The sequence below is a fragment of the Cyprinus carpio genome, chromosome B25 (genome assembly GCF_018340385.1).
Source record: "Cyprinus carpio isolate SPL01 chromosome B25, ASM1834038v1, whole genome shotgun sequence".
NCBI classification, from domain to species: Eukaryota; Metazoa; Chordata; class Actinopteri; order Cypriniformes; family Cyprinidae; genus Cyprinus; species Cyprinus carpio.
The window spans coordinates 13,117,618-13,145,113 of NC_056621.1; the positions used below are offsets into that span (position 1 = coordinate 13,117,618).

Genomic DNA, 27,496 nt, shown 5'->3' on the forward strand with positions numbered 1-27,496 from the left:
CTTGGATGCCATGGCATGAACAACTTTACACAGTTAGCATGTCCAAATTTTAAGGTGCTTATTCCACCTGACACACAACAGTAATAGCAGCGGCACTGCTGGGGCATACGATTGCTGCCAATTTGTTGTATTCTCTAGTATACAGCAGCTGAACAAGTAATATCTTTAGGCTTTTTATTCATCAAATACTAGATTTTTTACACATAACTTTCTCAGCTTCTTCTTAAGCTGGCCACACACTAGACAATTTTCAAATCTAAACCATGGGAGACCCCGATCGTTCGGGGGTTCAAATCGGGCTTAAATTCGGCCTTAAAATCCTCTACTGTGTGGCCAGCTTTAGAGAATACTAAGCACCACCTCTACACTAAACAATATGCTGCCACCTTGTGGTTAAACTACAAAACTCCCCAAATTCCTGTGTCCCTTCAAACCAGTGGGCTCAAACTCAATTTCTGGAAGCAATCAAACACACCTGATCAGCACAACCCAAATCAAACACACCCTATCCAGCTAATTAAGATCTTCAAGATTACTAGAAACCTCCAAGCAGGTGTGAGTTAAAGCTGGTTGGAACTAAACTTTGCAGATCTATGGCCCTCCAGGAACTGAGTTTGAGACTTCTGCTGTAAACCAAACCGCCAAATTCTTCTTATATATATTTTTTATCTTAATGTTTCTAAAATCAGTAAAGACAGTGTTAAAATTTTTTTTTTTTTTTTTACATTACAACAGGCAGAACAAATTTTAGTCAAGAACTTGTTCTGACTAGTTCAATCTGTGTGTACATTCACATTCTTATGGTGGGTGTGGTACACTATAAATTCATTGGGGGAAACCTAAATTGCACAATTTATTAGAGATATTCATAAGGAAGGATATTATCAAGGACATATTTTTAAGAACTAACTTTTTATTTTTTCTCTTTCATTTTCAAGAAAATATCCAGTTCAGGCACAATGAACAACATGCTCACCTCAGGCAGTTTCTCATCTCCAAGTCAAAGTAGTGCTCATGATGATGATCCTTCTCAAAATGAAAGGTTAGTATATATTTTATTTTGCCTATTAAGCTAAAATTGAATTAAGTTAATTTATTTTGAGGTAAAGATTTATGTTATTAGAATTTTTTTTTTGCTATGAGCTCTAGATAAAATTCAGACACCTTCAACATTTCTCACATTATCAGTTTATTTGCTATAGTTTAGAAAATGGTAATAAAATATAAATATAACACAAAGTCAGAGTTAAAGTGTCAGAACAATTCATCTTGATTATGTCAGATAACTTTGATAGAAAGGTGTGTAATAAATTAGGTTAAATAGCTGTCAGCTGTTAACTTTAAGTACCCAATTTAGGTCAACCAATTACCAAGCAATGCTTAATTTTGTTCAGTCTGTTGTATAAAAAAAAAAAAAAAAAACATGCTTAAGCAAACCATGGTCCGGCCAAAGTGTCTGAATAATATTTGGTCCCTATTTTTTTATTTTATTTTTATTTTAATCAATTTTACTGGCAGTCCACTGTATGAAGAATATGTAAAGGTTACTTTATTTTGCTATCCTCACTTACGTAAATGAACTATAGTGTCCTGCACTCACTAAAAAATTATGAAATATTATATCTGGTGTCTGAACATTTTTTGGTTTGACTGTATATTAGTGCAGGGGAGTTTGGTATACTATTAGCAAACAGTAAATAAAATAAAAGTGAGTGAATTCAGTGTGTGTAGGTGAGCTGGAGTTGTTGCAGAGTTACAGTACATGCTTTCATCTTACACTAACCAAACTGTAGAATATATAATAACAATCATAACGTCATACTGTAATTTCTGTATAAAAATCTTTGACAGCTTTGTGGTTTCATATATGGTATAATAATAAAATTATTAATTTTGCTTTTCCATGCTTCATTTGTGTTCGCAATCATTTAAAAAACTTAATGGGGTCATGAACTGCATTTGCTTTTATTTTGTGCCGTTCTCTGATGTCCATTTATAATGGTATCAAATTGTTTACATCAAAATACATAATAATTTAGACGTAATAATCTATTTTCTGTCCTGTTTTGACACCCCTCATCGGAAGGCTTTGTTTGAACAGGCGTGGTGGTTTGAATTGTGCCTGTAATTGTGCCTTGTTTGTAAACGAATCAGCTGTAAAATTAAGTGAACAAAGGACCAAGTTCTTACTAACGAGGTCTGGATCTTCATCAAAAATAAAGTTCATCCAATCTTTCCTAATGTTGGGATCAGAAGGAAGTCAATGCAAATACTATTTTTCGACAGCTTGGCACTGCACAGCATCTCATTGTCTTCGGAGGCATCTTTATCAATTGATTTCTGAATAGTCCTGCGTTTGCCTCTTGTTGATTACAATACAAGCACGAATCGGTGTGCAGGGCTAAACAGATATTGATGTAGAAGCAGGTCTTGATCTTCTTCTGAGGAGGTGGAGTTTAGCCACACTATTACATCATAAATTGGCACATTCCACAAAAGTTTTGTGCTGAGAAATATGATAAAAGGATATAGTGCCCTCAGAAGACCACTATGATTATATGAATACATTACCAACATGTGATTTTTCTTTCTTTTATATTTTTGTTTTTGAAAAAAAAAGTAAAAGTTGTTTTGTAATATTTTTTTGTTATTTTTTTTGTTGTTGATTGTTTTTTTTTGATTGTTGAATGAAAAGACATTTGCAAGGTATTATGTATTATAAGTAGCTATGTATCCAAATATTTCATCCAGTGTTCTTTTTGTTTTCTGTGTCACAAAATATCACGTTACTATCTTTGTATGAAAACAGCTGCAAATGATTCAGTGTTTTAGTGAACTGTCAAACAGCTGTTTAGTAAATCAAACAGCCTTAAAGAGACATACATATAGATCATTACATGAGGTGATTGGTAAATTATAAACACCTGCTGTGGTTTTGTCATTTGCTTTAAATGCTGAAGCTTTTTAAGGCAGGATGGATTCTGATTGGCTGTCAGTGTTACTGTTGGAGATTTGTCAATGGATTAAAATATATAAGAGAAAGTGTATATAGAAGGCCATAAACTGAATTTAATAATATAGTGCAAACAGTGACGCTCTACAAATAAGATGTACATTTTTATCTTTATAGTCACAACATGATGGGAGAGGTTCACAGTCATTTAGAGGAGAACATTCGTCCATATATTGATCTGATTGACAGTCTGCGGTCAGTTGGCATTCAGAAGGACTTGGCATTACCGACTATTGTAGTGATCGGAGATCAGAGTTCTGGAAAAAGCTCTGTGTTGGAAGCACTGTCTGGAGTTGCATTACCAAGAGGGAAAGGTGAGGACTGGTTTTACTCTCATTTGTTATCTCTGCTATCACACCTGTTTAACACTGCAAGTGTGAGTTGCATGTCAGCAAACTGTTGCAGAAAATGCAGTTGTGCATTCACACTTGCAACTTTTCTGTTCTACTCTCTCCTATGCAGAAACTACTAAGTAACTAGAGTGATGTTATGTCCAACAGAATTTAGCTCCAACCAGCTTCAACATACCTGCCTGCTTGTTTCTGAAGACCTTAGTCAGCTGCGTCATGTGTTTAGAGTTGGAGCTAAATTTTGTAGGTCAGAACAAAAACCTCCAGGAACAGGTTTGGAGATGGATGGTAGAGTGCTAGTGAAGACTTTCTTTTTTTCAGTCCCACAATTCACTAGGGACTGGTTGGTCCAGGTGTGCATAAACTAACTAAACTTAAGCCTTATTTGGATGGTAATTTTTTTTCTCATATGGACGTCTGTGAAAATAAATTTACATATAACCTCAGTGATAAAACTTGTGGATTTGGATCGTGATTTATTCATTAAGTTTTGAAAGAGAACATGATTTAATAAAGAATTTTTTTAACTGTTTTTCTTCTTCCGCCATTTTAGAGAGAATTACAATGCATATGCATGCTTCCCCTAAGTGTAAACAATGCTTATTATGCAGATTACATTCATGCGCGTGTTTTCCCCCTGAATGTAAACAACGTAGATTCTGTCCTATACGTTCTTAGGTTCTCTCCAAAATGGTGGAAGATGTAACTCAGGGGAGAAAAATGGTCGAGTAATTTATTTTTGTTTTCTTTGTGCAAAAAAAGTATTCTCATAGCATTGCAAGACTGTATACAGATAATTTAACAATTGTTTTGCAGAGCGTGTCATGTATGCAGAGTTCTCACATTTACACGACTTCGATCAGTGGATGTAAACAGCATGCTAGCAGGGCTGGCCCGTGGCATAGGTGACATAGGCTGTGCCAAGGACGCGAAATGACTGGAGGGCACTGCACAAAGTTTGTTGTTTTTTCTGGGGAAAAAAAACTTTGGAAGTGCTCCCTCTTGTGACCATCGTGTGCTCCTACATGCATATTTAGCAAAAATAATTTTAGTACTGATTGGTCATCAGACTAATTAAAATAATGTTAGAATAAAATAAAATTGACCTCAACAAAAAATCATAAGATTTGACATTGTCATGTTGGACTAATTTAAACACTTTCTGCGTCATGACATAATTATAATATATCATCATAATGCATTAATTATGCATGGTGGACGCAGTTAAAATACAGGTGTTGGTCATATAATTAGAATATCATCAAAAAGTTGATTTATTTCACTAATTCCATCCAAAAAGTGAAACTTGTATATTATATTCATTCATTCATTACACACAGACTGATATATTTCAAATGTTTATTTCTTTTAATTTTGATGATTATAACTGACAACTAAGGAAAATTACTTAAGACCAATACAAAGAAAGGATTTTTTTTAAATCTTGGCCAACTAAAAAGTATGAAAATGAAAAGTATGAGCATATACAGCACTCAATACTTAGTTGGGGCTCCTTTTGCCTGAATTACTGCAGCAATGCGGCGTGGCATGGAGTCGATCAGTCTTTGGCACTGCTCAGGTGTTATGAGAGCCCAGGTTGCTCTGATAGTGGCCTTCAGCTCTTCTGCATTGTTGGGTCTGACATATCGCATCTTCCTCTTCACAATACTCCATAGAGTTTCTATGGGGTTAAGGTCAGGCGAGTTTTCTGACCGATTAAGAACAGGGATACCATGGTCCTTAAACCAGGTACTGGTAGCTTTGGCACTGTGTGCAGGTGCCAAGTCCTGTTGGAAAATGAAATCTGCATCTCCATAAAATTGGTCAGCAGCAGGAAGCATGAAGTGCTCTAAAACTTCCTGGTATATGGCTGTGTTGACCTTGGACCTCAGAAAACACAGTGGACCAACACCAGCGGATGACATGGCACCGCAAACCATCACTGACTGTGGAAACTTTACACTGGACTTCAAGCAACGTGGATTGTGTGCCTCTCCTTTCTTCCTCCAGACTCTGGGCCCTGATATCCAAAGGAAATGCAAAATTTACTTTCATCAGAGAACATAACTTTGGACCACTCAGCAGCAGTCCAGTTCTTTTTGAAACGAGACGCTTCTGATGCTGTCTGTTGTTCAAGAGTGGCTTGACACAAGGAATGCGACAGCTAAAACCCATGTCTTGCATACGTCTGTGCGTAGTGGTTCTTGAAGCACTGACTCCAGCTGCAGTCCACTCTTTGTGAATGTCCCTCACATTTTTGAATGGGTTTTGTTTCACAATCCTCTCCAGGGTGCGGTTATCCCTACTGCTTGTACACAATTTTTTTTTTTCTACCACATCTTTTCCTTCCTTTTGCTTCTCTATTAATGTGCTTGGACACAGAGCTCTGTGAACAGCCAGCCTTTTTTGCAATGACCTTTTGTGTCCTGCCCTCCTTGCGCAAGGTGTCAATGGTCGTCTTTTGGACAACTGTCAAGTCAGCAGTCTTCCCAATGATAGTGTAGCCTACAGAACTAGACTGAGAGACCATTTAAAGGCTTTGCAGGTGTTTTGAGTTAATTAGCTGATTAGAGTGTGGCACCAGGTGTCACAATATTCTAATTTCCTGAGATACTGAACTACTGTATGCACCAAATTGAAAAGAAAGGTATGGATATGGTAATTAGACAAACTAGCTAGCTAGCTGGCTAACATCTACAAATAAATTACAAAATGTTGCCTTTATTTTGTTGCCTTATTTGTCTGTTAGACTTTTAGGCATTTCATATTGCTCATATTTCTCTTCGTTGTAATAAGTATTCGTCACTGTAGGCATAGTTGTGGGAGTAGCTCATGTCTGGTCAATAGGCTATTTTAACAGATTCACTCATAAAATACCTACAAGGTGCTTAAACATTTCCATTTATTTATCACAATTTATTTACTACTTATGTATGTTAATAGCTTATCAGTATTTATGTATGTTATATTATAGTAAAGTTTAGAAAAATCTGCATTTTCAGTTTTATTTTTTATTTTAATTTTTAATTTAATTTTTTTTTCTCACCTAGGGCACTAACAGAGCCTGGGCCGGCCCTGCATGCTAGTATCACACTCCTCTAGTCTGTTGCTTTGTACGTGTATATATTAAGTAATTATGATAAAGTTTCTCATTATGAATTCCAAGTCATTACTACTAGAAATGTTCACATTATTGTGAGAAGTGAAAATTATTATGCTTATGAGTAAGTTTCTCATTGTGAGAAACTAAGTCATTCATTACTGAGAGAGTGTATCTCATTATGAGATAGTCATAATCATAGGAAATTTTCTTTTTATTTTGATATACTAAGTTACAGCATCACATGACACCATTGCACAGTTGGTGCAGACTTGTCAGCTACACATTGATGTTGATGTAAGGTCCTGTTTCACCACAGTGAAACTTCAGTGCTTCCCAAACCTGTCCTGGAGGAAAACCCTACCATTTTCATGTTGCAGCGGAAATCAAGAATTCATCAGACTATAGGCAGTGTTTTGATCCACTGCCTGGCTTTTTTTTTTTTTTTAAAATAACCCCACAATTTTAAGAAGTGGTTCAATTGCAGTTGATCCATGATTTGAATGGAACAGGCCCCACAGTTCAGCATGCATGTAATTTGTGGATTAGTAACAAAGTTTAACCATCATAGAGTGAAATTATAATTTGCATGTGTAGTCTTGCAGATTTAAACCTTTCATGTGATTTTAAACCATTGAAGCTCAAGAAGAGGCAAACGAATAAAGATTTTGGCACAGAATTCAGTTCCCTTTCCTTGTGCTTGAACAGACACTTCTGCCAAAAAATTCTCAAAATACCCATCTCAGCAAATATTCTCATAAACACATTTGGTTATGTCTTAAGCAAAGTGAATGTAAACAATAAAAAATTGGATGTGTATCATTATAATGGATCTGTGCATTTGGTATTAAAGTGATAATAGCCTATAAATACCTGCTGCTATCAGTGTCTTATTTGTAACTTTGTTCCGCAATTTTTTAATTTTATTTTTGTTTTGCTTATCTGAAAAATCATCTGATCCGTGACCACAAAAAAAAAAGTTTGGCAATCCGTCACACCCTTTGTTTTAATTCACTTATCAGATTCAGTTATTCTTACCCATTCCTCTGTTTGGTCTGAATAGAAACTTAACATCTTGACTATGTTGATTAGATATTTGCATCAATTAGTAGTACCTCACTAAGTGTAAATTCAAGTTGAATGCTAATTTTAAGATTTTTTTTTTTTAATTGAATTGAATATATAAAGCACTTGTTCAGTAATTTTCCACTGCTAGTTTTCTTTTGATTGCTAACTCAATTGTGTTTGATAGGAATTGTGACCAGATGTCCATTAGAGCTAAGGCTGAAGAAGGTAACCGGAGTCAACTGGAAGGCTGTTTTAACTTACTGTAAGAAGAATTGATTTATGGATTTAACATCAGTTGCACAAGATTAGTAAAACTGCTTGCAATCTCTTTTCTTAACTTGAGGGGTTTATTGCAGTTGGCTTAAAATTGTAACCATGTTGCAGGGCCTGTTAAAGCCGGCAAACAGGCAAGTGGACAAGCAGCATGGTCAACTCGCAATGAGAAGAAATTAGAATTTGAAGATCCTTCTTCAGTTGAAAGACATGTTGCAACAGGTTAGTAAAACTGCATGTTGCAAAGCTAGTGTGATTTATGAATAATTATAAAAATTACACAAATCTCATACATTTGTGCAAATACAGAACACAAATATTGGGTAAATACTATATAGGTAATACTATATATGTATCCAAACCATTTAAACTTTTCTTGCTTGGAGAAAGAAAGGAAAAAGAAAAACACATTTTCCAAATGGAGGCAGAAACTAACATTTGGAATTTGCATTGATCAAGGGCTGGACATGGGGAGTTTACACCTTTTGGGGAAGATGGTAATTTGCATTGAAGACATTGGGTATGAGCACAACCATACAGTAAACAAAATAACGCCTAGAATCTTTACTACCTTTTAGTTTATTTCTTCTGGGAATTAGACCATTGTACCAGTCACACTGAGACATTTCAAATGACATCAGACATGAATGAATATCACTGTTCTACACATCACTAGTGTGTAGAACACTATATTTTGCAATTGAACATTCTGAGCGAACTTTGTGAAGGAAGGAAGTGGGGGGACAAATGTGAAGGAAGAATAGGCGAAAACGCTTTCCTACATATTCTCGGTTACGATGTGTAGAAGACGCAATGAAGATGAATAAATTCCAACACAAAGTTTAATCACAATAATCTACACGAGATAACTCAAACAAATAAATTACTTACCCTTAAGTCATCCAAGGTGTATATGACTTTCTTCTTTCAGACGAATCAGTTATATTAAAAGTTGTCTTTGATCTTTCAAACTCTTTGATGGCACTCAGCGGGTGTTGCAGTTCTTCAGTCCAAAAGAAGTAAATAAAAAGCGCCCATCCATTAAAAAAAAAGTGTCTCACACAGCTCCGGGGATTGAACAAAGGCCTCCTTTAGCGAATCGATGTGTTTTTGTAAGAAAAATATCCATATTCAAAATGTAATAATCACTTTAATCTAGCTTGCACTAACAGTTGTACATGGAAGCAACTCCAGGCGGATGACATGTGAGGTTGGTGTTGCGCATGAACTGGTGAGTATCATGAAGACCACTGTTTGTTAACAGGAGCAAAGGAAGCAAAGTTTCCATACTTTAGCAAAGGAAAACCAGTCTCCTCCTGGCTTATATCGAAATCCTTCGATATTCTTCTTAACAAATCCTTATTTTGTACTTCTAATTAGTGACCATTGTTTTGATCTCTCCCCTGCGCTTCCGTGTTCGTCACTTCTGAGCAGTGCATATGCAAAGCCGACCTCACACGTCATCCACCCGGAGCTGCTTCCATGTACAACAGTGAGCGCAAGCTAGATTCAATTGATTATTTTGTTTTGAATATGGTTCCGTTTCAGTCGGTCACTCTCGACGCCACGTCGGTGACCGAAGAAAATGGGATATCACTTCGATAGACCAATCTACTTCGAGTGTAAACTAAACGAGCCAATGCACATTGGCATGCAATTATTGCATCCAGCTGCCGCTGATCACAGCGTGAGTATAAGAAGGCAGCAGGTGCAATGCATACCAGCTTTTCACTTCGAAGCCGAGCGAGAGTATCGTTCTGCTTACCTCAACTGCCAACGGTGAACTTCTGAAAGAACTCCGAACCACCACTGACCTCGCGGTCCAAGCGACGAAGGTCACCGCGAGTTCCCTGGGTCGTGCGATGTCCAGGATCGCCATCTCTGGCTGTGTCTGGCAGACATGAGGGACACCGAAAAGGTCCAGTTCCTCAATGCCCCTGTGTCCCAGACCGGCCTCTTAGGCGACGCGGGGGAGAGCTTTGCCCAGCAGTTCTCGGCCGCCCAGAAGCAGACTGAGGCGATCTGACACATCCTGCCCCAGCGGGCAGCTGCTGCCTCCACCCATCCGCCGGCGCTCCCGCGCCGCAGCAGCCTCCAGCCTGTCCAGGCCCCTGCCAAACCTGGTGGTAAACGCAAGAGCAAGCGGCCCTGAGACAGGCGACCCAGAGATGACCCAGACCCGTGGAACCAGGTGAGCCCTGCACCCCACACTCACACCACACTCAGGCCTGCTCACAATCTGCCCGAGATGGGTCCCTGTGTTCCACCTCGCTGCCCCACTGCGGGTACGGCTGTGGTTCCGCTGTTCCTGCTTGTACGGTTTCTAAGCGCCTGGTCAGCGCTACCCAGCCCGTCTCGCTGGCTCCTGCGGACCATCAGCCTCGGCTATGCGATTCAGTTCGCCCGGCGTACCCCAAGTTCAGCGGTATCCGCTTCACTACAGTGAAAGCATCCGATGCCCCTGTTCTGTGGGAAGAGATCGCAGTCCTACTGGCGAAGGACGCGATAGAGCCGGTCAATTGACAATGGTGAGTGGAACTACTTGTTCCGAGCCCCGGCCTACATCTAATAGGGGCGCAGGCAGCTCGCACAGGGCACTGGAAGGGGCAGCACCCATGGCGCTTTGGTAGGGATCCCATTTTCGTCTGTCACCGACGTGGCGTCGAGAGTGACCGACTGAAAGGAAACGTCTCGGTTACGTATGGTAACCCTCATTCCCTGAAGGAGGGAACGGAGACGCCACGTCCCGTCGCCATGGTTTCTGTACCGCCGCTGAGCTGCCGGGTCTCTGGCTCGGCTCCTCAACGAAAAGCTGGTATGCATTGCACCTGCTGCCTTCTTGTACTCACGCTGTGATCAGCGGCAGCTGGATGCAATAATTGCATGCCAATGTGCATTGGCTCGTTTAGTTTACACTCGAGTAGATTGTAGATTGGTCTATCGAAGTGATATCCCATTTTCGTCGCCGACGTGGCATCTCCGTTCCCTCCTTCAGGGAACGAGGGTTACCATACGTAACCGAGAAGTTATTTTTCATACAAAAATGCATCAAATAGTTTCGGGAGGCTTTTATTCACCCCTGGAGCTGCGTGAGACTTTTTTTTTTGGGTGCTTTTTATTTCACTTCTTTTGGACTAAAGCACTGTAACACCCGCTGAGTGCCATCAAACATCTTGAAAGATCAACAACAATTTTTTTTTTTTTTACAGAATATACACCTAGGATGCCTTGAGGGTGAGTAATTTATGGCCTAATTTTCATTTTTGGGTGAACTAACCCTTTAATGCTCGAAGATCAATATCATTGTTTACACTGTTAAAGGACATTTTTCTTATATTTAATTATGTGTATGTGTTACAGCCCAGAACGAACTGGCAGGAAAAGGGGTAGGAATATCTGATGACCTCATCACTTTAGAGGTCATGTCACCAGATGTGTGTGACCTCACACTGATCGATCTACCTGGAATCGCCAGAGTCCCATTAAAAGGACAGCCAGAGGACATTGGAGAGCAGGTAGGCAGTATGATCTGATTTTGGATTTCATATTTAATATCAAGCTAATATCAGTCCAGTTTTAAAACTGTATTTCTTGTAGATCAAACGTTTGATCATTAAATTTATTGAGAAGCAAGAGACTATAAACCTGGTTGTGGTCCCTTGTAAACTTGACATTGCAACAACAGAAGCATTAAAAATGGCACAAGAAGTTGATCCTGAGGGCAAAAGAACTGTTGGTAATGAAGCAGATTATCCACTTAACAACTAATATCTCACCAAATATCTGATTTCTGTCAGCGAATACACATTATATGAAATAACTATTTTTCATTCTCACAGCCATTCTGACCAAGCCAGATCTCATAGACAAGGGAACGGAGAAGAGTGTTTTGGCTGTTGTTCAGAACAAAGTGATTCCTCTCCGCAAAGGTTACATCATGGTGAAGTGTAGAGGACAACAGCAGATTGATGATCATATTCCTCTTGAGGAGGCAACACAAATTGAGAGAGATTTCTTCCAAAACCATGATTATTTCAGGTTACCATCGGAAGAGAATAACTTTTTGTTCCCTTAGTTTGCTGTTACTTTTTCTTCTCTGAACTAACATTTCATAAATTAATTTCCCAGTTACACCTCCCATTGGTACTTTGGTATCATGTTTTATTAGTATTTTATAGAAAAAAGTATTTCAACAAAATTTAAGCTTCATTTTGGAAAAATAATTTTCAAACTTTTGTCAAAGTCAGATGTCATATGCCACAACCAGCATGCAGGGGAAAATAATCAAAGTGAATAATCTTACCAAAAATCAGATCATTTTGGTATTTTTATGACAAGTTAGTTAAGATTATAAAATGATGTGTAATGACTCCCTAAAATTAATAATTCATTAATTTAAAAAATACATTTATTTACATTAAATATAAAAAAATACATATTTGTCATTAAACTGAATGACAGTTGACAACTGAATTTGCACTGACCCCATAGTAAATGTTTGTCTCTGCTAATGGACCCTTAAAAATGGCTTTTATTATGGTTTTTGTGCCACTCATTTTGGTTAATGATATTTAATAAAAGTGACTTTTATTTTTATTTTTTTACAGATGCCTCTTGAAAAAAGATAAAGCAACTATTAAATGTCTTGCCATCAAACTTACTCAGGAACTTGTTGATCATATCAAAGTAAGTTTCTAAATTTCTCAAGTCTTTTCAAACTCAGCATGAATTTAGTTGTACAGTGAACATTGTGTCAGGATGAATTGAGGGACTTGTACTAAATTAAATCTTACCCATCTTTGTCAGAAATTCCTGCCACAGCTTGATGAGAAGATAAAAAAGCATCTGTGGGACACGAGGAATGAGCTCAAGGAGTGTGAGGGTGGACCTCCACAAGACCCTAAGGGAGCCAAACAATTCCTTACTCAAGTAGGATCTCACATCATCACTTCATGCTGATGACTTCTTCAAATCTGCTTGCTTCTCTGAATTAGTGTGTTCAAGCTGAATCTCCATTGTGTTGGTTCTGATTTTCTCCTCCTCCTGTATTTCTCTGTTAGGGCAGAAGAACTCTAAAAGGGAGCAGGTCTGTTAGAGTCTTCTCTGATAGTTTATATAATAAGTCCCACCCCCTTTTGGAGCTTCTACCCCATTTTGGAGTTCAGGCTACAGCTACATTTTTCTCCCCTGTTCATGTATACATACACACCTTTTATTGGAATGCCAAATGAAAGACTTACATTAGCAAAGCCATTTGTAACAGTTACATTTACATGCAATTAAAAAAAAAAACATCATACAGTAGTACTACACTCCTAAAAGGTGATTAAAAGGTTCTTCTATGGCATCGTGAAGCACCCTTTTTTATAGAGTGTTTATAGAGTTGTCACAATACTGTAATTTTGTCTCAATTTTTGATCATTACACTAAATATAGGAATTCATACAAAAAGTTTTCATAGGTGTGAATGTGTATATATAAATTTCTTTACTTTCATCCTACATTGCAAAACATTCTTGCTAAAATCTTTTAGCCTTCATTTTCAAAGAGAACTGAATGAATGCTTTGCACCACCCAAATTTAATTTGAATCAAAGTTATAAATTCAGTGTCAATCTCAGAAAGAGCTTATTGCCAAGTGCACACAATTTTTTTTTTCTTAGTAATGATGCTTCCAATATACACATAAGAACAAGACAAGAACAATAAGAATTTAAGAATAAAAATCTTAAAAAATATGAAGACTGGTTAAGTCAAATTATTTAAAAAAATATATAAAGATTATTTACATATTAGTGTTATGGATAATAAAATGAATGAATATGAGTGATTTTTACTGATCTATAAAGATTGCTCATGGTGAAGACTTCTCATGATGCTATATGGATAAATGGCAATATGGCCACTCGAACACTTCCAGTGGCTTCACCATCTAATGGTAGTTTAGAATGTAATAAGCAATCTCCATCTCGTTGTAACGAGGACTGACTCGGTTGTGGGTTTGAATCCATGTGCAGAGAATTATTAAGCACCACAGCACAAACAGAGGCAAATGGAGAGCAGATATCGTGGTCAATAAGCAGGCAAAGGGTCGCAAACAATAGAGGCAGTCCAGATAGCAAACACATCCAAATCAGTAATCCAAAAGACGTGGTCAAAGGCAGGCAAAAGACATACACAAGCATACAATCCATGACTATGAAATACACTTGGTAGAGACAGGGTAAACTGGCAATACTTCGCAACATAATGCACAAACAACATGGCTTATAACAGGTGCAGGCAGGAAGTGATGAGAGAAGAAGCGGCAGTGTTCAGTATTCGGGAGACGGCTCTCTCTGTTGGTTGGATGAATGAATGGCGGATACATATGTTACACTCGTTTACTCGGATGTACTTAATTGATTACATTGCATGAGTGCCCACTACTGGCGGAACCCTTGGAATGGAATGAATTGGAACATCCTAAGCCTTTGATCACTTAGAATCCACCAGAGATGGGTAGTAACGAGTTACATTTACTTGGTTACATTTACTTGAGTAAATTTTTTGGGTAACTAATACTTTTGGAGTATATTTAAAGATTGGTACTTTTACTTAAGTAAATTTTTTTGGGGGAAATCTGTACTTTTACTTCGTTACTGTGGGCGACGTTCCTCTCATTACTTTAACTTAATGCAATATAAGTTATAAATGCTTCAGTTTATTCCAAACCCACCGTCTACTTTTCTCTGGGCAATGAGCGATGCTCATTCGCGAATGATTCATTCTTTTGTGTCAATTCTGTTCAAAGGCTTGATCAAACCAGTTGGCTAAACAGTGAATTGGTTTGTGAATCAGTTTGTATGATTTGTTTAGTTCCCTGCAATGCGCGCTGAGCGTCTGAAGCGGTTCTCACTCAGAGTTGTAACAGAAAGTTTAAGAACATCAAGAGCTTTGAAAACATGGCTTTGGATCTGCACTGAATTGAAAGCAAATATGCAAAGGCTATTGATTTCTTGCGATGAATATCTTTATTAGATGAACACCGCGTGTGCTGTCTACGGTTCAACAGGTATAACTTAGGCTACATTTGATTACAGTACACGATACCACTATGACATTAGTTTGTTGTATGTGTAACTTATACATTAAATAAAATATTATTTTTACATTTAATAAGCTGTCACAGAGTGTGAAATAAATACCTTCCGAACCCGCGTTAGCTCTGTTCCAGGAGGAATGCCTTTGCCTAGACACAATTAACATTGATATTTCCACAATATTTACGCTTGCAGAAATATACATTTGTTTACATTTTGCAGAACAGACAGAAGAAGATCCGTCAGTGTGCAATTGGTTCGTTATGTTCAGATGTTCGGTAACTTAGCGGTCATGTGAGGAGTTTTCACTCTTCTCTGTGTCAGAGGTTATTTATACATATATAATACATACTTTAAAATATAATTTATTTCAGTGGTGCAAATCAGAATTTTCATCACCTGTTACTCCAGTTTTCAGAGTCATGATCCTTCAAAAAAATAATTCTAATACATTGATTTATTACCAGTGCTGGAAACAGTTTTGCTGCTTAATATTTTTTGGAACATGTGACATTTTGTTTAGGATTATTTGATGAATAGAAAGCTAAAGAGAACATCACTGATAGTAGATCAACATATTGGAAGAATTATGTGACAATGAAGACTGGAGTAAAGGCTGATGAAATAGTATATATAGGTGCTGGTCATTTAATTAGAATATCATCAAAAAGTTGATTTATTTCATTAATTCCATTCAAAAAGTGAAACTTGTATATTATATTCATTCATTACACACAGACTGATATATTTCAAATGTTTATTTCTTTTAATTTTGATGATTATAACTGACAACTAAGGAAAAACCCAAATTCAGTATCTCAGGAAATTAGAATATAACTTAAGACCAATACAAAGAAAGGATTTTTAGAAATCTTGGCCAACTAAAAAGTATAAAAATGAACTTAGTATGAGTATGTAGAGAACTAAATAATTAGTTGGGGCTCCTTTTGCCTGAATTACTGCAGCAATGCGGCGTGGCATGGAGTTGATCACTCTGTGGCACTGCTCAGGTGTTATTAGAGCCCAGGTTGCTCTGATAGTGGCCTTCAGCTCTTCTGCATTCTTGGGTCTGGGATATCACATCTTCCTCTTCCCAATACCCCATAGATTTTCTATGGGGTTAAGGTCAGGCGAGTTTGCTGGCCAATTAAGGACAGGGATACCATGGTCCTTAAACCAGGTACTGGAAGCTTTGGCACTGTGTGCAGGTGCCAAGCCTTGTTGGAAAATGAAATCTTCATCTCCATAAAGTTGGTCAGCAGCAGGAAGCATGAAGTGCTCTAAAACTTCCTGGTATACGGCTGCTGCGTTGACCTTTGGACCTCAGAAAACCACAGTGGACCAACACCAGCGGATGACATGGCACCGCAAACCATCACTGACTGTGGAAACTTTACACTGGACCTCAAGAAATGTGAATTGTGTGCCTCTCCTCTCTTCCTCCAGACTCTGGGACCCTGATATCCAAAGGAAATGCAAAATTTACTTTCATCAGAGCACATAACTTTGGACTACTCAGCAGCAGTCCAGTTCTTTTAGAAGCGAGACGCTTCTGATGCTGTCTGTTGTTCAAGAGTGGCTTGACACAAGGAATGCGACAGCTGAAACCCATGTCTTGCATACGTCTTTGTGTAGTGGTTCTTGAAGCACTGACTCCAGCTGCAGTCCACTCTTTGTGAATCTCCCCCACATTTTTGAATGGGTTTTTTTTTCACAATCCTCTCCAGGGTGCAGTTATCCCTATTGCTTGTACACTTTTTTTTCTATCACATCTTTTCCTTCCCTTCGCCTCTCTATTAATGTGCTTGGACACAGAGCTCTGTGATGTGCTGGGCTGTTTTTTTGTTGACGACACACGAAAGAGAGAGTTGTGCAAGGTGTCAATGGTCGTCTTTTGGACAACTGTCAAATCAGCAGTCTTCTCCATGATTGTGTAGCCTACAGAACTAGACTGAGAGACCATTTAAAGGCTTTTCAGGTGTTTTGAGTTAATTAACTGATTAGAGTGTGGCACCAGGTGTCTTCAATATTGAACCTTTTCACAATATTCTAATTTTCTGAGATACTGAATTTGGGATTTTCCTTAGTTGTCAGTTATAAACATCAAAATTAAAAGAAATAAACATGTGAAATATATCAGTCTGTGTGTAATGAATAAATATAATATACAAATTTTTCACTTATAAATTGAATTAGTGAAATCAACTTTTTTTATGATATTCTAATTATATGACCAGCACCTGTATATACACACATACATTACATACATTTTATCTATATATCCAAATATGTCCAAATAATATCCTTCTATATGTATATGGGTATGCTTGGGCTGTTATAAATTAAAAAAAAAATATATATAAATAATCTATATGATGTTTTATTAACAATTTTCGGGAAGAGCGTGTCAGATACTTAGCCTAATCAACACTGGTGGACCACAATCAAGTAATCAATACCACAGTATAAATACCACTGACTTACCTCTATCCATTGACAGTTTATCAGTATTCGGTTTGCACTTTTTACCATTATACGGCAGACACAGCTTCTCCCATTTAGAAGACGAGGTCTATAATGGGGATTTTTCAGTTCCCTGGCCAATTTTTCCCCGGCGTCCTTTTATCTTTCGGCTGTGCCTTCAATTCATCCAATCAGGAATTGGACCGCATTTAATCCTGAGGCAAACGGCGATTAATTCCAATGCTCCGTCCTTGCGAAAGTAAACAAAGCATATCTGTACGATCTAAGTCATTAGTCTCCCAGCAATCCGCCAAACCTCACTCCTAAATCCACAACAACAGGGCGGCCAATACATCGGGCAAAACTCGCACACATTAGGCCCCTTAGTGCCAATTGGGCATCGTTTAAATGCCACGGCCTACCTGAGCATTGTTTCTGACCATGTCCATTCCTTTATGACCACCATATACCCATCCTCTGATGGCTGCTTCCAGCAGGATAATGCACCATGTCACTGTGACGAGTGGGGCGGGGCCGAGAGCCGTGGGAACGGCGCGAGGCCGGTGGAGTGATTGGGAAATGAGCGACACCTGCTCCACTCACCGGTCTCAAGTCCCACGGAGGAGATTGGGAGGATACAAAAGAGGAGCGACGACAGTGAAGGATGAGAGAGGACCAGGCCTGGGTTTTATTTTGTGGTTTGCTTTTATTTGTGCGCGGCAGTCGCCCGTGAGGGGCTGTCGCGCTGTTTTGTGTTTATTTGGTTATTAAAGTTTTATTTGAGTATTCGCCGGTTCCCGCCTCCTTCTTCCCATGATTATGGAGTTGTATATTGTTACACTGGTGCCGAAACCCGGGAGGAAGGAGGGACACACTGCCGAAGATCCCTTGCCGCTGGGGTGAATCCGCGGTGCCGTGGAGCAGGGCGTAGCAGTCTGGCACCATGGGCGCTCGAGGCGGTGGGCTGGAGTGAGTTGCCGGGGACGGACGAACTCGCTGCCGGCCGGCCGTAATGTGGAGGGGCGGCTGCCGTCCGTGAGGGAGCGGAGGAGTCGGCCCCGTTTGCCAGGGGGCCGGAGCCTGCTGCCATCCCATAGAAGAGGAGGAGCAGGGAACAGGGGGGACTCCTGCCGGCTGCCCAAAACCGGAGGAGCCGTCGCCGTCCACCGAGGGCCGTCCAGTGCCACCGCCAGGCACCGCGGAGGAGTTCACACAGCCGGTGGAGGGCCGAGCTGCAGCGTGTCTGGGAACCAGAATTTTTTTTTTTCTCCTCTCTCCCCTCTCTCGTCTCTGTCGCTCCTCTTCCTTCCATCTCCTTTTCTCTCGCCTCGTCTGTCCTACCCCCAGGTCCCCGCACCCACCGTGAGCGGTCCCCCCCTGGAGGGAAGGGGGGGTGGTTGGGTAGAGCGCAGTCTCGTGGGTACCCCCCGGCCTGCGAGGGGCGTTGGGGGTATGTGACAAGTGGGGCGGGGCCGAGAGCCGTGGGAACGGCGCGAGGCCGGTGGAGTGATTGGGAAATGAGCGACACCTGCTCCACTCACCGGTCTCGAGTCCCACGGAGGAGATTGGGAGGATACAAAAGAGGAGCGACGACAGTGAAGGACGAGAGAGGACCAGGCCTGGGCTTTATTTTGTGTTTGGTTTTTTTTTGTGCGCAGCAGTCGACCGTGAGGGGCTGTCGTGCTGTTTTGGGTTTATTTTGCAATTAAAGTTTTATTTGAATGTTCGCCGGTTCCTGCCTCCTTCTTCCCGTAATTATGGAGTTTTTATATTATTACAGTCACAAAGCTCGAATCATTTCAAATTGGTTTCTTGAACATGACAATGAGTTCACTGTAAAATGGCCCCCACAGTCACCAGATCTCAACCCAATAGAGCATCTTTGGGATGTGGTGGAACGGGAGCTTCGTGCCCTGGATGTGCATCCCACAAATCTCCATCAACTGCAAGATGCTATCCTATCAATATGGGCCAACATTTCTAAAGAATGCTTTCAGCACCTTGTTGAATCAATGCCACGTAGAATTAAGGCAGTTCTGAAGGCGAAAGGGGGTCAAACAGAGTTAGTATGGCGTTCCTAATAATCCTTTAGGCGAGTGCTGGGGGGGCATAAAAGGGTTGTCTGGGTAATATGTGTCTGGTTATCATGTGTCTCTAGTGTAAAAGTCTGTACATGTTTTGTTATATATTCTAACAATTAACATTTAACTAATTTAGTATTTGGGTTTACGAATTACTACGGGACACAGTAATACAGTTTAAGTCATTTATTGAAGCAAGTACAATGGATATTCTTATTAGTTGGAAGCATAATTTGTTCAAACCGGTGCTGTTCAAACCTTGGCTTATTTATGCATATCATTCATGGTTTCTGTGGACGTCATTGGGCGAATCCATGTTACATCTGTGAACAAATGTATATCTGATTGTTTCTTGTGTTATTGTTTTGCTTATAGGAAAAACTGTGTTTATATTCAGGTTATGTCCTGTGTAGAAATGCTTGACTAGATGTATGTGAAATGTTATGTTAGATTTACCGATAGTATGGTATGTTCTGTAGGCAGGGTCAAGACATTAAGATGACGGCCGTGGCAATTAGTAGACAGGTGAAAGTTGCGTGAGCGTGGTCGAAGCTCGATGACCAGAGACAGCGTGAGCACTACAGTAGTCCGTTTAGTGCAGCAATAGACTGCTGTTTTGAACGTGTTTGCTGTGAATATTGCAAAGTTTTATTTATTTCTTTTTTTTAGTTTGTAGCACTATTTTTTCCCTGCACTGTGGAACTTTCAACACTTTCTGCCTGATAAAACTGGCTTTAACGGATTCCTGCTTGTTCTGGACACCTTTTTATCCCCAACCGCAAGTGTCATCGGCGACAATTTTCTTAATTTCACGAGTATTTTTTCCCTGTATTTTAAATTAGATTTCACTCAGATAAATGAATGAAAAAGATTGATTTGTGAGAAAATGATTTCAAATATGTACCTAAATGACTATCGATTATAGGCACATAAGGTTTACCACAAAGAAACAATCAACAAGTGCAACCTAATTAACCTGTGATGTGAGTATTACTAGGCACCTCTCTCCAAGTCTAGCCACGTGCGCATCGGCTAGCTTTTCAATACTTTTTTCTTTGCGTGATTAAGATGAAATGCATGTCTTTTTAAACCTAATAACCTTAAAGTTGCCAGAAAAAAAAAACCCGCTGCAGGAGGCTGTATCTATATCTCTCCGCTGCCCCAGCAGCCCCACTCCCTCAGGGGCTTTTCCCTATTTTCCCCCCCTGCCGCTGCAGTGTCTGTTCCCACAGGAGCCTTTTCTGTCTTTCTCTGCTGCCACAGCAGTGTCTGCTCCCACAGGAGCCTCTATCTATATTTTTCCACTGCCGCAGCAGTGTCCGCTCCTGCAGGAGCCTCTAATTTTTTTTTTTTTTTTTTTTTAGTTTGTAGTTTAAGAAATTGATAAATCTAAACAACAAATGGCTAAATTGGGAACACTGCAGGCTACCTGGGCATTTCAGCATTTCCTGTCAAAACGTCTCAGACCACCATTTCGCGTGGCCTGCAGCTGAAGCAAGCGTGGCCCCCGCTCCTCTCCCTCTCAGCTCTCTACTTCATTTAAATCACAATATTCTCTTTTTTATAGCAACATCACTGCCCGTTCCACCAAATGCTGTTGCCTCAGAGCCACCTCCAATGGTTCACAACCTCCGGGCACAAATCCTGGCAAGTGCAGAATTAGATCCTTCATCTAAGGCCATCACTAACAATTAGGCCGTGGTGATTGGTTTAAATGAAGTATGAAAAGCAATTACTGATATTGTCCTATTGATCAAAACTTAACATAATGTTTTAAACAATATAATGTACATGCACATTAGGGGTGTAAATCGGATGGTTCGTCACGATACGATTCGATATCGATTCTCTTACCCAGCGATATGATATTTTCCGATACCTCAAAAAATTCTACGATACGATTAGGATTCGATTCGATACAGGAGTGTATCGATCGATATATCGATATTTTGATATTTTATATCTATTTTAAACAACCATCTACATTTTTATTAACTCACAAATGCAACCAAAATATATAACAAGAACATTTACCTGAAAATTTTACATTCTGTACCTCAGTTGGGACATTCACAACCAACAACCAACAATCCCGAGCGTCTTTTATGCTTCACCTTCTGCCTTCAGGCAAGGGCAGTCCTTATATCGAGTCCTGATACGCGAGTTTGAGCGAGAATGCACGCGTTGTTGGCGGTAATGCATAGACGGACATTATGTGAAAATGTGTACAGTGCCAAATAAGGTGCCTATTTATACTACAGATATCGATATTTTACGTGTGGCATCGATGCAACGTATCGTCAGACATCGTATCGATGTATTGATCCATATCGATGAATCGTTACACCTCTAATGCACATTATATCAAAAGCTTTCAAGGGCATTAATGTCCCGACAATTGTTTCTACATGTCACTGTGTAGTCTAATCCTCATTTGGCTAAACTTTCAATTCAAATGTACACAATCTTTAATATTGGACAAGTCTTTATGACAGAAATGCTACAGCAATTATAAATCCTTGAACGCGGACATCAAATGTTGCCATTTTTTATTACTTTCAGCCATTTCACTGAAATAATCTGTTCAGCTTTCCTCCATAGGCAGCATGAATTAAAGAAGGGTTTATGATCAGCCTCTCATAACTCTCGTAACCCACCCTCTAAAACCACTCCTCTATCACCTCTTTTATTTCGTTTCTCAATGGCGTTAAGGGTCTTTTTTTTTTCACAAACTGATGTTCGCCGTTCCCTCACCTGAAATAAACAATTCGCAAACCTCCCTCTTGATCAAAGGGATCCCAGCCCACCCATCCCGACACTAGACAACCCATAACGCTAGATATCCTCACAAAACGTATCCACACCCTCAGCACAAATTACCAACCCCTCAGCATAGCCCACACGCTCGACACCAGGTTCATTCTAGCATTTTTCGGTTTTCTTAGGTGCTCAAGCTCACGATCTCTTAAAATTTCAATCCAAAAATCAACCCTAACGTATCAGACCTAACCGTACTCGACGACGAAACAATCGCTTTTTTAATCAAACAAAGCAAGACAGACCAAGCCAAGGAAGGTCATTTTATTTATATTTTCAATCTTCCCTCTCCAATCCAGCCTTACCAATCCATCTTGGCATTCCTACGCCTTAGGAATTCTCAGGCAAAATCCCCGCAAGAACCACTATTCATCGACGACTATAAAAAAGCAGTCATTCGATTCTGGTTCCAAAAACACCTCAGATGCGTCCTGCAATTATCGGGTATCTCGGCAAACAATTTCTCCACCCATTCCTTTCGCATCGGGGCAGCAACTTCAGCAGCCCAAAAAGGCCTCTCCAAGCAGCAGATCCAAACTACTGGAAGATGGTCTTTAGAAGCGTACCAGAGCTATATCAGAACTAACCAGTTCCACATAAAGAAAGCCCACCAAACCCTCATCGGCCACAAAAAAAAAAAAAAAAAAAAAAAAAAAAAAAAAATATATATATATATATACATATATATAAATCCTTTTGAGCAACGAGACGTACCCATCCGATACCGCAAGCATTAAGCTCCCGCTGAACAACGGCGAGAGCTTCGCAACTAAACAACCTTAACTTCCCCTCTCATGGTCAGAGAGACTTACCCATCTGGTGTTGCAAGTATTAAACTCCCACTGGATGCCAGCGAGAGCCTCCCGGCTAGATAACCTTACCTTTTCTATTCTATGGTCAGTGAGGGTTTACCTATTCGATGCCAGGAGCTTGAGCTCCCATCGAATGCCGATCAGAGCCTTCCGGCTAGACAACCTTACCTTTTCTATTCTGCAGCCAGCAAGGCTTACCCGTTCGTTGCCAGGAGCTCGAGCTCCCTTCGGACGTAGGTTAGAGCCACCGGCTACTCTACATTGCTGTTCCGTCTTACGCTTGGAGAGGTTTACCCATTCGATGCCTGGAGTTGGAGCTCCCATCGGATGTTGGTGAGAGCCTCCCAGTTAGACAACCTTACCTTTTCCGTCTTTTGGCCAGCGAGGCTTACCCATTCGATGCATGGAGTTGGAGCTCCATCGGATGTAGGTGAGAGTCTCCCAGCTAGACAACCTTTTCCATCATTCAGCCAGAGAGGCTTACCCCATTTGATGCCGGGAGCTGAGCTCCTATCGGATGTCGGTGAGAGCCTCCTGGCTAGACAACCTTACCTTTTCCATCCTTCGGCCAGCGAGGCTTACCCGTTCGATGTGTGTGCTCCCATCGGACGCCGGCGAGAGCCTCCTGGCCAGACAACTGTTACCTTCCCATGTTTTTCGGTCACCAAACTGGTCTACCCAATATGCAAGCCGTCCGATGCCGCGACTATCAAGCCCCCCATCGGACATCGGCGAGAGCCTCACGGCCACACAAAACCACCTTTTCCATCCTACGGTCGTCGAGGCTTACCCGTCTTATGCCGTGAGTAGCGAACTCCCATAAGATGTCGTCGAGAGTCTCACGGCCACACAAACTTACCTTTTCCATTCTACGGCCTGCGAGGCTTACCCAGCCGATACAGTGAGCAGGAAGTCCCTGTTGGATGCTGGTGAGAGCCTCCTGGCCACTCAATTTGACCTTTTCCATCTTACATCCGGAGAGGCTTACCCGTTCGATGCGTGTGCTCCCTTCGGACGTCGGCGAGAGCCTCCTGGCCAGACAACCATTACCTTTCCATTCTACGGTTGGCAAGACTTACCCGTTTGATGCGTGTGCTCCCTTTGGATGTCGGTAAGAGTCTCCCGGCCATGCAACCTACCTTTCCATTTGACGGTAGGCGAGGCTTAACCGTCCAACGCTATGAGTCTCGACCTCGCGCCAAACCCTGCCTAAAACCCTCTCAGCTATCCTCACATCTTTTAACCCCGCCTGGCGAGGCTTACCCGTTTAATGTTCTGAGTATGATACCCCATCGGATGCTGCGAGAGCCCTCCCAGTCGGGTTTTCTTTTCACTCTCCCCATCCGGTGAGGCTTACCTGTCTGATGCATATGCTCCCTTCAGACATCTGGCGAGAGTTCTCCCGGTCGGGTTTCTATACTTGTCGTCCGCAAGCGAGTCTCATCCATCCGATGCCGTGAGTCTTGATCTCCCGTCAGATGTCGCAAGAGTCCTCCTTGTCGGTCAGCCCAAAGCTTTTTATCTGCCAAACTGAAAGGACCCAGTCGTCCGTTGTCCTGAGTCTTAATCTCCAGTTGGAGGCTTCATGGGCCCTCTCGGTCAGCCATTTGCCCTTCCCCCACTGAATAGCAGGGGCTTGTCAGCCTGTGGCAACTCGGGCCCTCCCGGTCAGGCTATACAACCACGCTGCTCCTCCTCATCGGCCGGTAGGGCTCACCCGTTCCAATGCAGTAATGGCAAATACGCATTCCATACCTCAGCTAATAATATGTAAGCGTGAACTCGTAAAATGTTGTTTTATTAACAAGGTTCGGGAGGAGCGCGTCAGATACTTAGCCTAATCAACACCAGTGGACCACAATCAAGTAATCAATACCACAGTATAAATACCGCTGACTTACCTCTATCAATTGACGGTTTATCAGCATCCCTCCTCCACCCCATCTCCTCACTTTGAGTTCACTTTACAACTAGACGGGGAAGTGGGGGGGTGGGAGAGTACTCCAGGTTCGGGCCATTCCCGAGCTCGGAGCCCTTCCCCGGACAGCACGCCAAAGACGCATTCCAAACCTCAGCTAATAATATGTAAGCGTGAACTCGTGTAATACTTTAGAGTTGTTGGGGTGGGGATTAATTAAAAGCGATCTTCGATGACATCATAGTTGTGTTGCATTTGTGGTCTATAGATTGGCCTGAAGCGTGCATATAAAGCAGACTCGCTCCCTCTGTCAAAATCGAGGGGTCGAGGGGTCCACTTGACGAAGTGGAATGCACTTCAAAATGGCTGTGGGGATTCCCCCAAGGGTAAGTGCTTAGGGAAGTTTTGCGAGTGCATTTCTAAAAGTGAACTGGAACGCAGCCCTACTCATATAGATCAGTGGTGAATTTGCAGAATATTGCACAAAACACTTGGGGTGTTTCACTGAGGGGGGTCTTGGGAGTCATTGAACTCTTCAATAGGGAGATGATCTGTGGAAGGAAACCAAACACATGTGAGAATATTAAGTCTCGGGCTTTATGGTGCAACTGTTTGGAAAATATTATGGCACCATGTATATTTTGAAGCTTGGGTACTGCAAATCTACCATAGCATTAGCAGGCTATACCATGCAACTTTACTATGCTATGCTTTCTCTGTTTATAGTACTGTCTAGAGTTTCTTTTCAACTATGCTGATAGTAGTATATGCTTTTGCTGTTTGATGGTAATGTAACAGAATCATAAAACAAATGTAATTTTTTTCCCTCATAGACCTTAAAAAGATTCAATGATCAAATCAACTCCTTATCATCAGGAGAGCTGATCTTGAAAGAAAATTTGTTTGCACAGCTTCGTGCTGAATTCAAGAAGTGGAATGATCATCTTAATCGTTTAAAGACATCCTGTGAGTATATTTTCAATTTGAAGAAACATAAGTGTGATTTCACTGTTGTTTTGCTTTTAGTTCTAATGAAAATGGAAAAAGTCAGTAATTAATTTCATAAGAAATCATGTGGTTTCCAAAAAAGTTTCTAATTCAAAAGCGGTGAGCCAGAAAAACAGAGGGAGGGAACTGCCCGGCTTCAGCAACTACAAAGTGTTTGAGACTGTCCTTCAGAAAAACATGTGGCCAAACTAAACAAACCAGCCAATGACTTACTCAGCAGTATGAAAGGTACATCACAAAACTTTGTGTTTAAAGATGTTCTGGTTCTGAATAACTTTAATAATTTTAGCACATGTGGCTGGTTTTTCTTCTTGATTTATGCATTTTCTCCTGAAGACATCATCCTCGAACATTTACTTGACGTGGTCAATCATTGTTTCCAGAAACTACCCTGTCCTTAAAAACATAACTGTGGTATATATTTCTCATAATTAATAGCAATATTGCCAATTTTTAATATAGTTTGATCAAGGTTTCTTTCCTCTGTCCTTCTTCACTTGTCTCTATAGAGAGTAAAATCAACAACATTCTGTCAGGTCAGCAAGAGAAGGCAGAACAGAGGATCCTAGAGCAGTTTGAAATGGAAAACTTGATCTACACTCAAGATCCCATCTTCCTGAAGATCTTGAGTGAGATTACCAATGAGCGGTTCTCAGAAGAACAGTTACCTATGTTTGACAAAAAGTGCAAGTACAGTCATATGCTGGAGGCGCATTATGAGGTAGATATGTCTAGGTTTCAGTAACAAATTGAAATGCAGTGATTGTGGTGTGTGGAAGTAACTTAATGTCTCATATCTTATTGTTTTCTTTCAGATTGTAGTGCAGAGGATGGCTGACCAACTGCCCATGATGATTTCCCTTTTCATGCTGAAGGAAACTGCTGAGTTCTTGTCTACTGACATTTTAGGTTTATTGGACGGGGCAAATGTGAGCGAGCTCCTCTTTGAGGACTCTGATGTCAGCAAAAGACGCAAAGATCTACGAGTCCGCTTGGATCGTCTGAGTGCTGCTCAGGCAGCACTTACTGAATTTATTTGAGGGATCTGTTGACTTTAGGATATTATATGAAAATACATTAAATCTGCCATAATAATATTATTTAATAATGTATCTGACAACTGCTCTATGGAGGTTTGGTAGATTTGACAACAATGTTTTGATTCTTTGATTCTTGATATATTGCTAGATTTTCAATTTGTCAAACTTTCCTGTGACCATTTCTAAATTAATAACTTTTAGCCTTGTAATTGAATTAATCTGCATCTCATGATTGTTTCCGTGTTGCTCACTAATGCTGTACTTTGTATCCAAGCCAAATCTAGAGGGCAGATACCTCCAGTTTGTTTTCTTAAATCACTAAAAGCTTCAGTGCTTCAACTATATTGTGTGATTTGTTAAAAATTAAATAACGTTTTCTTTAATGACTGACCTGCTTGTTTTTTTTGTCAGAATAATAAATGTAAAGCCATTTGAATCAAATTGTGTCCAATACACCTGCTGCATTCCAGTG

General features: G+C 40.4%; 1 protein-coding gene across 1 annotated transcript; it reads left to right on the plus strand.

The window, feature by feature from the left end:
- Positions 1-27,415, plus strand: LOC109095153 (interferon-induced GTP-binding protein Mx3-like). The gene is given in 17 exon segments (XM_042753017.1): positions 1-54; positions 939-1,042; positions 3,131-3,327; positions 7,716-7,793; positions 7,916-8,026; positions 11,165-11,319; positions 11,402-11,540; positions 11,644-11,842; positions 12,412-12,490; positions 12,611-12,733; positions 25,810-25,942; positions 26,067-26,155; positions 26,158-26,212; positions 26,321-26,370; positions 26,372-26,398; positions 26,496-26,705; positions 26,800-27,415. Coding segments are annotated over 17 exon segments (2,013 nt in total). The 5' UTR covers positions 1-15; the 3' UTR covers positions 27,025-27,415.
- The last annotated feature ends 81 nt before the right edge of the window (positions 27,416-27,496 follow it).